Source organism: Chiroxiphia lanceolata, chromosome 2 (assembly GCF_009829145.1).
Source record: "Chiroxiphia lanceolata isolate bChiLan1 chromosome 2, bChiLan1.pri, whole genome shotgun sequence".
Lineage (NCBI taxonomy): Eukaryota > Metazoa > Chordata > Aves > Passeriformes > Pipridae > Chiroxiphia > Chiroxiphia lanceolata.
This window is the reverse complement of record NC_045638.1, coordinates 27,995,033-28,009,722: the sequence shown is the minus strand read 5'-3', so window position 1 is coordinate 28,009,722 and position 14,690 is coordinate 27,995,033. Positions and strand designations below refer to the sequence as shown.

The 14,690-nt window shown below is 36.5% G+C and overlaps 1 protein-coding gene across 4 annotated transcripts in view; it reads left to right on the top strand.

Annotated features, from left to right (window-relative positions):
• GCC2 (GRIP and coiled-coil domain containing 2) overlaps positions 1–13,704 on the top strand; it is a 30,077-nt gene extending 16,373 nt beyond the window's left edge. The window contains exons 16-25 of one of the 4 annotated variants that reach the window (XM_032678834.1): positions 96–233; positions 1,663–1,784; positions 3,552–3,728; positions 5,175–5,392; positions 5,489–5,539; positions 6,731–6,925; positions 7,728–7,867; positions 8,730–8,931; positions 12,754–12,868; positions 12,899–13,704. In XM_032678834.1, the coding sequence (XP_032534725.1) occupies positions 96–233; positions 1,663–1,784; positions 3,552–3,728; positions 5,175–5,392; positions 5,489–5,539; positions 6,731–6,925; positions 7,728–7,867; positions 8,730–8,931; positions 12,754–12,868; positions 12,899–12,977 (1,437 nt within the window). In that variant the 3' untranslated portion in view covers positions 12,978–13,704. Of the gene's footprint in view, positions 1–95; positions 234–1,662; positions 1,785–3,551; positions 3,729–5,174; positions 5,393–5,488; positions 5,540–6,730; positions 6,926–7,727; positions 7,868–8,729; positions 8,932–10,001 lie in introns of all 4 variants that reach the window. The other 3 variants (XM_032678836.1, XM_032678835.1, XM_032678838.1) reach the window with 3 other exon arrangements.
• Positions 13,705–14,690: the final 986 nt, after the last annotated feature.

Below are 14,690 nucleotides of genomic sequence, written 5' to 3'. Positions count from 1 at the left end.
AGGAATTACTGTAGTAGATCCTTTGTTCTTAGTGGCATGTCCCCTTGGAGAAGAAAACTTTTTGTTATAGTTCAGTTTGCAACTGACTTTTTCAGATTCAAGTGGCTGTGCTGACATCAGAAAAGCACAAAGTTCAGGAACAGCTGCGAACGTCTTCGGAGCAACACCAGCGTATGATGAGTGCTTGCCAGCAAAAAATTGCAACCCTGCAAGAAGAGTGCAGAGCAGCCCAGGTACTCTAGTGGGAGAAGTAGTCTTAGAGACTTTAGAAGGGAGGTTTACTGCACTCACTGTCTGCTTCCCTAAAAATACTTTGCAGACCTTACTCTTCTCTTTTTGTCTGTCAAGAATTGGGAATTATCCCACTGCTTAAGGTAATTGAGTGGTGGTATAAAGGACTATGTCCTGGTTGTCATGTATCACTTGTGGAACATCTGGACTGCACATGTATATTTCCCGTAGGGAAAACCTTGTAGTCATAGTGAGGAGTTGGAGTTTATTTAAGATGATCAGCAAGTACACAGTCAGGGAAAAGAGAAGTCTTTAAAGAAAAGGGGAGAACAAAAAAAAAGGAATATAATTTGCTTCATATAAAACCAGCTAACACAGATACTACTTCAAGAAATAAAAAAAAAGCTGTGAAAAATATATTTGCCAGCACCTTTTAGTATGTGAAATTATGAGCAGCTTCTTAATTGGCAGCTGAACTACATGCAAAACTTACACTATTGCTGAGGTTTTTTTATTATTTATGGGGGATTTTGTCCATATGGCACTGTGTTAAATGTTCCTAGAATGTAGTGTTTGCATTGGAGACAGATTCAGAATATAGTAGGACTGCTATGTTCAAACTACCTTTATGGAGATTACTGTACTACTTTATAGTCTCTGGTGTATGGTAGGTGTGCAACCTGCAGGTAAGTAATAGCTGAACTTTCCAAAATCCTCCTTTTGAAGGTGAGAGCATTTTAGTTATCTTGGGGATGACTTGTCCTAAGATCCAAGAAAGAAAATGTTCATCTGTGGCCTTTCCAGACTAATACAACATGAGTACTTGAAGGATGGAAATAATTCTTGCTGTATAGTGTACATTCAAGGATAAAGCTACTATGTTGACGTAATTTTCTGAAACTCATGTATCAGCTGAATTTAGAAGAAAAGACAGACCAAACACCTTTACAGTCAACTAAAATATTATATCTTGTGCCTTGTAATACCACTGCAAGACTGATTTAACTCCTCAGAATTATGCAAAACTTTAAAGCATATTAGATTTTTGTCACCTCAGCAGTATAAGAGAGAAACGGAACTATCTGCCCTTTTTTTTCCTACACATTTGCCTTCATTTAAAGCTGTAGATAGAACCCTTTGCTTTTGAATCTCTCAGTTGAATGCAGTTTTTGAATTTTCAGGTATTCTTTCTTTTCTTTAATACTAGTATGTTGAAAATTAGTGTCTCAAGTTTCACATTTTGTGATACTCAAAGTCTAAAGAAACATGATCTGTTATGGTAGTCACCGTTTTAATTATCCATTTAAAAGAAGAAAATTAAGCACGTGGGTTTAATTTTTTTTCCCCATGTAAAATGCATTTCATTTTAGAGAAATAAGGGAGCAATACTCAACAGCATAACTTGTTAAGAGTTTGTTTTCTATGTGATAGGCTGAACAAGCATCTGTTACGTCAGAATTTGAGAGCTACAAAGTCCGTGTTCATAACGTTCTAAAACAGCAAAAGAATAAATCTGCTGCTCGGACAGAGTCTGAAGGAGCCAAACAAGAGAGGTAAAACTAAAATTTCTATATGCATACAGAAAAATACAGACACTCAAAGTTATTGAGCTTGCCTTTGCTAATTTCTGACCTACAAGGGAATTCCACTGATTAGCTCTTTGTTTCAATATGGAAAATATCAGAAGGGTGGCAGTGTGCTTCCCCAGTTACTTTGGTTTGAATTTCTTTTGTTTGGTTGGTTTGGGTTTTTTTTTTAATCTAACTGTGGCTCTGCCAAGCTGAACAGAAGAAATATCATCAATTTCTACCATGGTGGTACTCTGTTAGTTTCTAATGCCTGGATTTGTCTTTTTAACCCTTACTTTTGTGTAACCTGTCATTACAGCCAGAGGGGAAGTAAGGTGTTAGGAAGTTTCATAGGAATCTCATGAGCAGAAATTAGCCAGCATATTCTATGTAGCCTTGACATGTAATTTTCTCAGCCATGAAGTATTGTAGCCAAGTGCCATTTGCAACTAAGAAGAGCAGGTTGGTACAGTTCAGCTGAATTCACTTTGAACTTTTTCAGGAACGAGTGGTTTAGTGTAGGTAAAGTTCTGGCTGCCAATTCAGTCATCAGTTCTAGCAGATTTATGAAATACTGTTGTCGAATCAGCTGCTGCATGAGGAAAGACTTGGAGGAAAAAGTTACACTTCCAAAAGGTCTCTGAAAATCCTTTTAATTATAGTAATAAGACAGGTAAATTGAGATTCATTTTGGAAAGTGTCTCAATTCACTGTAAAATTCGATCAATTTCTGTAAGTTACTGTTATAAGTCATTGATGGCTGCCCTTGGTGACAGACTGGGCGTTTCTTTGTGAGATGTCAAAATTCATTTCTGACCATCTTCAAACAGTACCTACAATTGCAGCCAAAAATCCACCAGAGGGCGACTTGTGCTTTGTTAGAGGACTCTGGTTTTGCAGTTGGTTTGGGGTTTTTAAAAAAAACTTCCTGTCTTTGAAGCAAGTAAACTGCAACAGTTGCATTTCTGTGTGTCTCCTTTTTGAAGAATTTTAAGAAGTTCTAATATTGTTATTTTTTTGTGAGAGAGAGTCACCTTGGAAACAAATTGGTCAAGCAATAAACAGATGAGAAATGGTTCCAAAGAAATTATTTATAAGTATCAACTCTAAGATTAATGAGATATACAATTTATGAGATAATGGAGATGTCTGCATATATAAATATAGAAAGCATAAAAAGAGAATGTATGTCACTTAAGACTCTTTCTTCCTTGTGTATCTAATTTTGATTTGTTTCTGACCAACTGAGTTTATCTGTTTTTATAAATTTGATGTTGCTTCCTAGTACTTTGCTCAAAATATACTCCAACCATTTGTCCCCTGTATTTGGTCTCATTGAACTGATGTGCATTTACTAAACAAACAAAAAAAAAAAGCCTCTACCACTTCTAAGAAGAAATCTTTTCTCCCAGCTGAATCCCACGTATTCCTTCTGTCTTGTCCCCCCAAACCAGCTTGAAGTAGAAAGTGATATCAGTCACTCTTTCTACCCCAATAGTTGCATTCCCAGTGGTTCAGATGAGATTTGGTAAACCTATTTGTACCTATATTGAAACAGGATCAGAACTTTGCTAATTGCTTCTTCTGTAGTCACATTCTAAGATATTTTGGTCATGGTGCTGTATTGATTTAATTAATAAATAAGCAATTTGGATCAGCTATCTATTATGTTGTTTATATAGCATAGGTTCTGAATTATTCTGTAATTATTTTTAAATGTATGTCGTGTATTTCTTTTTTTTCCACGTGCAGAGAACAGTTGGAAATGGTGATAGATGAACTTAAAGTTAAGCTGCAAGATGCTCAGCATAACTCACAGATGAATGCGTCTGAACTCCAGGCACTGCAGTCTGAACACGACACCCTACTGGAAAGACATAATAAGATGCTGCAAGAGACTGTTGCAAAAGAAGCAGAACTCCGTGAAAAGTATGTTCTGCTGATGAATAGACACAGATATTTTATTTTGTGTGAACTTTAAGAACTGGACATGTAGTGGTATATAACTGTATTTCTCAAAGAAAGGGCATATTATTGAGAAAGTTAAAGGAATTTTCAAAAGGATTGTTTGCTATTTTTCATGAGCCATCAGAAGTTTCAATAAGGAAAATGAAATAGCAGGGAATATGAGACTTCTGCAAGCTTTCTGCCTCTTAACTGTCAGATTTAAAAATTAACATTTTTTAAGCACATTGACTATTTTAAAGTCCAGTGCTCAGCACTACATTTGTGTTGTACTGCTCAACTAAATTACAGGGATGTTTCCTATTAAAAAAATATGCAGAGCAAACAATTTCACTGACAAAATACCCAGTCCTGTGTTCACCAACTGCCTTTCTTGCAGAAAGTACTGGATTTTAAGTCTGTGCTTGCCACAGTCTTAATTTGCTGTTTCTTTCAAAATGAAAGGAATCTGTTTAATCTGTATCACATCGCATGAGTACCTAGTACTTGAGCTCCTCACAAAGGATCTTTCCCTTGCCTGTAGAGGGTACAAAGAAGTTCACATGAAATATTCATTAAAAATTACAGCTTAGTATTAGGAACTGTTGACTTCTTGTCACCATCTTTGTGCAGTTTTATCTGTTCCTGGTAGCCAGATGATGGCTCACTATAATCAACCAAATTACGTCCTGCATTTTTCTGGAAACAACCCACTTTACCGTAGGTTCCCTTTATACCTAGAGAAACTGCTCTTTGACATGCTGGCTTTATTTAAGTCTTTAGGCTTACAAGGGCAAGTCCTGTGCTTAGTCTTTCCATACGTGCACTTATTTAATTGCTTGTGACAATTTTGTTGTGCTTCTGGAGTACCTCCAAACCAAAAAAAAAAAACCAGCAATTGGTGAGTTATTGACATTTTTCTTGCTAACAGCTACACTCTTCTGCCCTCTTCTGCACTGAAAGTTGAGGCTTAAAAAATTAAACTTAGCTTCTTAGAAACCTGGGATTTTAGAAGCCCTGTATAAGTATTTCGTAAATAAATGTTATAAGAAGTGAAGTAGAAGGTGACATGCCCTGTATGACACTATAAACAGTCATGTTGCAATTCTAGAATTTAAGAAGGTTTACAGCACCATGTCTCTAATACTTACTTTTTTTTTCCCCAAAGATGTCTGAATTTTGTGTTCTAAAATAGAAATCGAGAGTTTATATAGCACAGTGCATTCAAATGATAGGTAATCAGCATAACATTTTCAGTCTTAGATTTTCCCTGTAGAAAGAGGAATGTAAATGGAAAAAACTTGCATGGTCATTCTAGGATAATCATACACATGAAAATTGAAAGCTGCTTCAAACTCTAAAAATTTTGAAATTAAAAATTACAGAGTTTTGCTGTGTGTTTCTTACTGTTTGTGTGTATGCTGTTTTCAGACTCTGCACAATACAGTCTGAGAACATGGTCATGAAAACAGAGCACGCCCAGATGTTGAGTCAGCTGACAGCCCAGAATGAAGCTCTCCGGAACAATTTCAGAGATCAAGTCAGGAACCTGCAAGAAGAGCACAGGAAAACAGTAGAGACACTTCAGCAGCAACTCTCCAGAGTAGAAGCTCAGCTCTTCCAACTCAAGAGTGAACCAAGTACTAGAGGTAACAGTACCAGGGTTTCTTGAGTTAGTTACAAATTTGTGCACCTGAGTCTGAATCTAAAACCTGCTTACACTGTGTGATTCCGTAAATTACCAGAAACCTTTTCTGGAGACTCTGCAGTGTGCTGTATCAGTCCACAGATACCAAGTAAGGAACCTGTCTTTGTTATTACTTACTGTCACTTCAGAATCTTAAGGTCCTTAAGGTCCACGGGAGGGCAGCAAAGCTGCTTAAAGAGATGGAAGGACTATCTTGTGAAGAGTGGCAAAGAACTCTGGGTTTGTCTAGTCTGGAGAAAAGGAGGGAGGGGCAACCTCATCACTGTCTTAGAGATTCCTGAGGAGGGGAAGCGAAGAGGGAAATGCTGAGCTCTTCTCACTGGTACCCACTGATAGGATGTGTGGGAATGGTTCAGAGCTGCCTAGGGGAGATTCAGACCGGATGTTAGGAAGTATCTCCTTACTAAGAGAGTGGTCAAACCCTAAAACAGCCTTCCTAGCAAGGTGGTTGATGCCCCAAGCCTGTCAATGTCTAAGAGGCATTTGGACAATGCTCTTGATACCTTTTGGTCAGCCCTAAAGTGGTCAGGCAGTTGGACTAGATGATCATTGTAGATGCCTTCCAATCTGCATCACTGTTATCTATTCTGCAGTGTCTGCATTGTCAGATAGATGAAGGGAAATTACTTAGGTTGTCTCAGGTTTTGGAGCATACCAGACATCTGCCTCAAGTACGAGAGGTGAAGCTAAAGAAAAGTGTATTGAAAGCTGTTTCAAGAATGTCTGTTACTGCTATACTTAACATTTGATCCCTCTTCTAATTTAAGATTTTACTGTCTTCAGGCTCAAGTGTTATTTTTGTATCTGTAAAGTTACTAACCAGGATGTAGTTGGACATTTGCCAAGCAGCAGTAACAGTTTAAGAAGTTAGTCTATTACTGAAGCAGAAGGGTCCTCCACACAGTATTAAAACAAAACTTTATGCCTCCCACAGGACTGGTTGAAATAAAAGCTAATTCTGTTACGCCTTAAAAATATTTGTCACTCTGATCATAGCTACAACCTGTCTTCAGGGAGAGTTGCGTGAAGATTTCATAGTCACTGAAATAAAAATTGCCAATAAATTTTAGGTTTAGAAACAGGCTTTGATTGTAATGATCATTTGGAGGTGAAAGGCTGTATTTTTCTATTATAAATGTTATGTATCTGGCTTTCTCTTTTTTCTTCACCTGCATTTTGAAGACTAGTTCGTGCACTGTTCTCAGTCTGAGACAGTCACATCTATGAAACAGCCCTCCCGATTTCATGCTGATGACAAACATCAGGAAGTATCTTTCAGGTCCAGCTGTTTCAAATCCAGGAACGAAGAACTTGAGAGAACGGCGAAACACTGACCTTCCTGTTCTCGATGTGCACACTGTAGCTAGGGAAGAGGGAGAAGGTATGGAAACAACAGACACAGAGTCTGTCTCTTCAGCCAGCACCTATGTACAATCCTTGGAACAACTTCTGAACTCATCAGAAGCAAAACCTGGTAGGTAGAACGTGGCTTTTAGAAGCACTTGCCTACGTAAGTTGCAGAAGTTTCCTCCCTCATATTTTCATGCTTTTAGGTGCAAGACGCAAGTCTCCTTAAGTGTCACTGAGTTTACACTGTCCCGAATTTCTGTAGGAGTTTTATTCTTGCATAAGGACTAAGCTTGCTACCGTAAAATAAAACATTACTACTGGTTTTAGTAATTTTAAAATGTCATATTTCTGAGTTTCTAAAGGGAAAAGACTGGATGAGCAAGCATGTGAATAGTTGGCAGAATTTTTGTATTCTGAATGAGTCTATACTACGGACAATTAAGTGCTGATTTAAGCTGATTAATGAAAGGATAAAATTTCTGTTCTTCTCAGTGAGGCTAATTAGAGCAGGAATTTATTCATAGGTTTCTTTCTAGGAAAATGAAAGCCATCATGAAGAACAATGTTCTAAGAATACCCCCAAAGCCAGAAAAATACATGGTAGCATCTAATCATGATTTAAAAATCTACTGAACATTTTGTAGATAACTGTTGAAAATCTCTATCTAGGGGTAGGAAACAAAGGTTAATTAAAACTATATATCTTGATGTATTCTAGAACTGTTTTGCCAGTCCCCTTCTAATATATAAACAAAAATAGATTAGAAAATAAGCATGCAGCAGCAGCATTGATGCCTGTTAAGTCTGCAGTCTGACTTTGCATGAATTCTGTTTATAAGGAACTACATTAATCAAGTCCTGACGTTAAGTTAGTATGAGGTAGATGCTTTTTCCTTCTCTTAGTTTTCTTTTCCAATTAATTGCAGAACCGTCTCAGTGGCAAGCAGAACTCTCCAAGGATGAACTGATTCAGAAACTAAACACAACAGCGAAGAGTGCTGATCACTTGAATGAATTACTTCGTGAATCAGAAGCAACCAATGCAATCCTAATGGAACAAATAAAGGTTAGCAGACATGCAAGACATGTGAGGACAGCTCTAAGTTCCACAGTCTGTTTCTTAGACCAAATATTTAACACCCAATATGTTTCAGAAAATCCCAGTCTGTAAAATTTTGGTGATGCAAAATTTAATTCTGGAGGAGGTTTTATTGCACAGGTCTAATTAGCGCTTCCAGAGTTGACTTCAGTTTTTTGGTTTGGATGGGTTTTTTTTTTTCACCACAGTTTCTACTTGGGTGGGAAGGTGGGGTGGGGGGAGGGGGAGAGGAGTGTGGAGTAAAACCTTCTACAAAACAACCTCAAGAGTTTGTAAGTTTAATGTTTAGTAAAGGGTCCTCTACTGTTTTCACTTAGACAAAAGCAGTAAACCTCAAGGGAAGCATTGTCTGGTTTCTCTTCCTGTAACCCCTTTTAGCTGTCTTACATTAAAAGAAGATACATGTACTATTGTATGAGTTTGGTTTGATTTGATTGCACCTCACTGAGTTTCCTGAAGACGTTTCTGAAGTTAGCATATTCCCTTAATATGCCAGGCTTTCTATTCTAAAGTGTTTCCTAATGAATGATAGCATCAGTTCTCTTGATATATTTAACTGTTCCACTCTTACTATTCTTTATCGCTGAAATTGTTATAACTACTGCACAAATTTTATCAAAAAAGGTTATTTTTGATCAATAATAAGTTATTTCTGTACAATATTATCACATGTTCAATTTTCACTGGATTTTTGTTCTGAATATGTTGTATGCACGCATTCTTTTTGAAGCAATATGTGCAATTAATTTATCAGGTCTTCAAAAGACCTTTGTTCAGTTGCTCGTTATATGAAGCAAACAATATTGCGTATTTTTCCCCTCATCTGCAGCTTCTTAAGAATGAAATAAGAAGGCTGGAAAGAAATCAAGAGAGAGAAAAGTCTGTGGCTAATTTAGAATACTTGAAGAATGTTCTACTGCAGTTCATATTTCTAAAATCAGGAAGCGAGAAAGAGCGGCTGCTCCCAGTAATAGACACCATGTTGCAGCTCAGCCCTGAAGAGAAGGGGAAGCTGGTTGCAATTGCCCAAGGTAAAAAAAGGAGAAGTGGATATAAAGGCAACTGAAGTTCTGTGCTTTCTGTTGTATAGATCTTTGAGGGAAAACAAAACTTAGCAATGGTATGCTAGCGAGCTAGTCATAAAACCATTTTGCTTTGTTGGGAAGTTACTATTCAGTGTTCAGGAAACAGAACAAATACCCTAAAATATAAATAAAATTAAGGTGAAATATAATTTCTTCTGAAATATGCACATTTTAGGAAGAATATAGTATGTTCTATAAATTTAATGTGTTCATGTTTTGAGTAGAGTTAAAAAAATTTTTGTCAAAATAGAGGTTAATATAATTGAAATACTTTCTTGGCAGATGTTCCAAACAGGTAACTAAAGTGGTCCTCTCAAGGCAGTACTGCAGATCTAATATTAGTTTCTATATATTAACTGTAAAAATAACTTAAAGAAAATATGGTTTTTGTTCAAGAAATTAAGGAACTAGGGAAGGAAATAAAAAGAGTTAAGCATTTGCAAGAAATGAACCCAGGAGCTATGTGTATAATAATGTTCTGGCTCTGCTTCAAATACTCCCCTTAAAACACTCCTTAAGGTATTGTTTGTCACTTCTCAAAAGCAATAACTGTAGCTTCCTGTACACCATTAACAACAGACCTATACTTTATTTAAAAATTAATATAAAGAGTAAGCACCATGTGTTTATATTACTTTAAGCACTTACAACTTATGAACAAAATCACATTAAAAAAAGGAGCGTTCCATGCATTCCATGATAGGCTGTGCACTTAGAAAAATTAGATGTTTTGATGTTGTTCTGGCCCTCTAATGAAGACTGATTGAATTTTTGTGGAGAAAGGTGATAATGGCCTTTTTTCAAACATCCTTAAGTACCCAAAGTAAAGTGGACTTGGTGATAAAATCCATGAACATATTTGTGGCAGCCCAAGAGCAAGTTCCCTCCTCAACAAGTTTGAGGACAGCATTTGAAAAAGGATAGAAGTGGGGAGGGGGGGCAAGGTCATGTAACCAAATAATGCAGTGTTGCAATGTCTAACATAATAAACTGAAATGTTTTTCTTTCTCCTTCAGGTGAGGAAGAGAGTACCTCACGGCCCTCTGGGTGGGCTTCGTACCTCCACAGCTGGTCAGGACTTCGATAAAACAGTGGAAACACTGAATCTTTAAACACATTCCACAACTGCAAAAAAGAGAAATCTTATTGTAGAAAATCTGTTGGTGTTGTAGCGTTGAACTAAAAGTTTTTATTTGTGTGTGTAACTTTCAGTTTTTTAGGCTCTTCTAAGAAAGAAGCCCGCAGTAGCCCTGAAAGATGGTTCTACATTATGCTCTGGCAACAGTGAACTCTTTTTCTTGTAAATGTTAAAGCTGATGATAAGAACTATGAGAAATGACAAATTAATTGCAAATTGCCTGGAAACAGAATTCAACAAACCTGTAATGGCTCTTTCGATATAAATTCAAAAACTTGATCTAATATATGAACTGGAATAACTAGACTTTAGATTTAAAGCATTTAAAAGGGTTTACAGTTGCTTTCACGTATTGTTGTCAGCTAGCTAATCTATATGGTTAGTGTTATACTCTGCATGTTTTAGAAATTTAAAATTATTTCCTCACTGGTGATGGTTACAAAATGTAAGATAATTAAGAAACAGAAAGGGCATTTTCTGAACTAAAGTTTTAGTCTTTGTTAAATTATTTTTTTTGCAAAAGCTAGATTGAAATATCAAGGCGATGGTTCACAAAATGTAGCGGGTGCATAAATCTCTATGAAATACAATGCTTGGCTCATCTGGGCATGGTACTGTAGTAGAGATTAATGACATTTATGGAGGTCTTAGGATATACTCCAAGATCAGAGATCCTAAGTGAGCTGAAGCTTTTGGAGAAAGGGCTTAAGCTATGGCTTTTTAACCTGAAGTTGGAAGTTTGTGGAAAAGACTAGGAAGAAATGTTCCATTACTATAGCGATTTCCATACTTAGCTGAAAAGACTACCCATACTGACTTAGTCATATTGAAGACACTAAAGAAAGAATCTGAGTGCATAGGTCAGACTTCTAGCATTAACTTCTAAGAGAACAGGATGGAGCTTTTCTTAATAGGTGCATTTTTTAAATGGTCTGATGACTGAAGGTATTACACCTTTCTCTCACCTATCTGTGTGTGCACATGTTATTCACACAGATCTTTTGCACAGATGAGATAATCTCTGTTCTGGATTACTCAACAGAATGTTATGTTTTTTTCTGAGAAAAATAAATCTTTACCATCTCTACTTCTTCTATCAACACAGCACCTTTTTTACTTCCAATTCTCTTCTCCCCTTTATAGTCCATACTACCTTTCACCATCTTAATTTATTTGTAAGTTATTAAAATGCATACACATGTTTATATCCTGTTTATGTTTCAACTAGAGTCTTTCCATACTTTTCACTCATATTTTCATGCTCTCTGTGCTATTTTACAGAGAATCATTCTGTGGTACACATACCAATACTAAATAGCATTCTTCCTTTCCTACCTATCTTAGTTGAGGCTCTGAGGAAATGATGCTTGTTCCTTTAATATTGCCTTATTTAGGGCTGAGATTAATCTGGACATATGAACAGCAGAAAGTCAACACATTGAGAATAAACTGTTCAGTTAGTGTACTTTTGGTTTAATTTTTTGTTTCTTGTATATATTTCAGTACACAATCAACAAAGCTAATGGGCTTTATTTAGGTATTTTAATTCCTTTCTATCTTAGGCACCTTTTTTTTTTTTTTTACTTCCCCTCCAATATGTGTTTTAACTGGAACCCTTATGGTTTGTGCTACCGGGGAAAACATTCTCTGTGGACTTTCAGATCACAGAACTGATGGTAAGTAGTAGTGTGAGGGATGAGTCTTTTAGATGTCTGTATGTATCAAACATGAGGTTACCTTTAGGCTTTCTTGCATTGGCCTTTGGAAGGATTTACCATATCTTTAGCATTCACAATTTGCACCAGATCTCAGATGTTGAGTTCTAACTCTATTCACAGCTGGGTTTGGTTAATGTCACTCAAAAGAATGCCAAAACACAGTGATGGGAGAGATTTGAAGTATGTACAAAAATAAGTGCAAGTCATTCTCCTGCTGTGATTTCAACAATAGAAGCACATAAGTAGAAGAGTATGGCTTTTTCTTACTTAGTTCACGCTCCATTTGCAGCTGATCTGATTTAGTCTCTGCTATTGCTGAAGAGCTGTGACGAGTTCCTCTTAAAATGCACATATTTCAGAACTGTAAATTATTTAACATTGTAAGCTGTGAATAAATGTGTGCAAGTAACATATATCACTGGTTGTATTAAATACCGGTTGCTTATTGACTTCTTTCAAGTCTGAGTTGCATGCTCACTGTTTTTAGTAAAACTTGAGTACTGTACTTATGAATGTAGTGAACAACTTGCATTACTTTTTTTTTTTTTTTTTACAATGGAAGATTGAAATCTTAATTAATGTAAAAGTATTTTAATAACAGTTACTAAACTGTGTTCTGTTGCTGAGATTGCCAGGACTTAGCTTTATGGTAAGCAAATAAATCAGACTATAATAGACATTTGCAGTAAATGGCATAGAAGAATGTGAACTGGAAGCAGGATTATTTTGCATAGAAAACTTTTTATATGTCATATATTTGCATTTGTAATGTACAGCATTGTAGCTGTGATTTGCTTTCAAAAAGCAGTTTGAAGTAACTAGTACTGCTGCTTCTTGATATTCTGTGGTGCTCATCTTTTGGAAGAGCACTGTGCTAAATTTGATTTCTGATTCTTTTTGTTTTCTTTACAGTGCCGTGTTTGTTAGAATGTTTCCTAGAAAATGTCACCCTTGCCCAAAGAGTTTATAAGCTTAGGACCAATTTTTATCTTCTCCCAGCCTGCCTTCAGCCCAAGCCTAAGGAGGGCATCATCATCATCATCATAATAATAATAATAATAATAATAATAATAATAAAGATTCTGCTGTCACTATGCAGAGTATATTTATTAATTAAAAACCAAAAATGGAAGTAATTCAGAATTCCCAGACCTGCGTGTGCACTGCGGCTGAATTTTTAACTACCTAATGCTGACTTAGAAACCCTTCATGTTCCCTTTACCCAAGAGAGAGACTCATCTGTGCAAGCAAAAGTGCTCCAGCTGAAAGTCAGGAAGGCCAGAGCTTGTCAGGCTGTTGTGTAGATGTGGCCAGTTGTAGTTGGGGTTCAGGATGGCCAAAGGGAACCCATGTTAGAAATGATACTTGGAAAAGTAGAGTTGCTTTTTTCTTTCATGACCCTCCCTCCCCAGAGTACAACTGAGAATACAGGGTTAGATAATTTTCTAAATTTACATTTTCCCTTGGCTATCTCCCTCCATCCCTTTGCTTTGATAGCAGATGATATATCATGAAATTCTGGAAGAACGCTTAAAAACTCTCCTTAGTTTGTACTAAGTGGCTTTGAACCACCTATGCTTCATTTGACTTATGCCTTGGCTTCACCCAGTGCACCAATACTTCCTCAACTACCTGCTACTTCCATTATTACTGGTACTGTAAAAATATCTCCCTTAGGAGCCTTGCGAATAGCAGTCACCACCCACAAGCTGAGAAACCAAATGTATGAAGAGGTTAAAATATATTTGTTGTAGTAATTTCAGAACTGGTAGTCTGGATAGGTAAGTGTTTTGGTTGGAAATAATGTTTTTGATGGTCTTTTCATGTGGCCATCACTTCAATAAAATTCATCTTTACTCAACAGAGTGCCTTTCTTTTTACCTGAATGCCTGTTCTTACCTGAGAAAATGTTACAGGTGCAAGGTAGAAAACAAGGGGATGATTACCAATGTATTACAGATATTTTATGGATCTAGTACAGTATCTACAGCTTTTACTTCAGAAGATGATAAGAGCAGTGGAGTCATCTGGATAAATGGAAAAGAAATTGTTTTGTTATGGGTGGGGTTTTTTTAGAATTTTTTTTTAAAAAAAGGCTCATTTAAAGTACTTCAAATGTTTTGCTAGATTGTTACCAGCAATCTGACAATATCTGACATGAAGGAGAGGAGGGATGCAGAAGCTAATAATGTCTGTGTTAAAAGGATTGCACTTAGTATGTTTATTTTAAGTACGAGCCACCCAATAAATCCGCACCCCCTTCTAATAGCAGTCAACTTTGAATTACCCCTTCCCTAATTCCCTGTGATAATTTTTCTTGAGCTGCGTAGTTGTCCTAGTGCAAAGATTAGATGTTCTATGGATGAAGAAGGAGGTGGTTGGTTTGTTTGCTTCATTTAAGGGAGTTTGGTGTGTTTATCTTCTTACCAACCATTTTTGTTAAGTTGTGCTTATTATACAAATACATGGTCAGGGAGGGGGATCATAAGCTGCAAAAAGAAAACATAATAAATGGATATAAGAGTCAAAAAGAAGCCTGATACAGTCAACTTCTAACAGCTTTCACATAAATATATATGCTACGGGGAAGGGAAATAATAATCTGATTGCTTTTTAAACTGAATTCGATTAAAATTTGTCATATGGTTGTGCAAGGTTGAGAAGGTATGTCTTAGATTCAAGAGATTTCTTACTGTCCTGTGTTCTTCAGGCTCATCCTGAGGATCAAGGCTGGATTGAATAATTAAAACAGGATAGTAAAACAAAGAGTGGAAATGTGCATCAGTTACTGCTCCAACAATTCAGTACACCTTGGTATTTAGCAAATCGTTTATTTTTTTTGCTGTCAG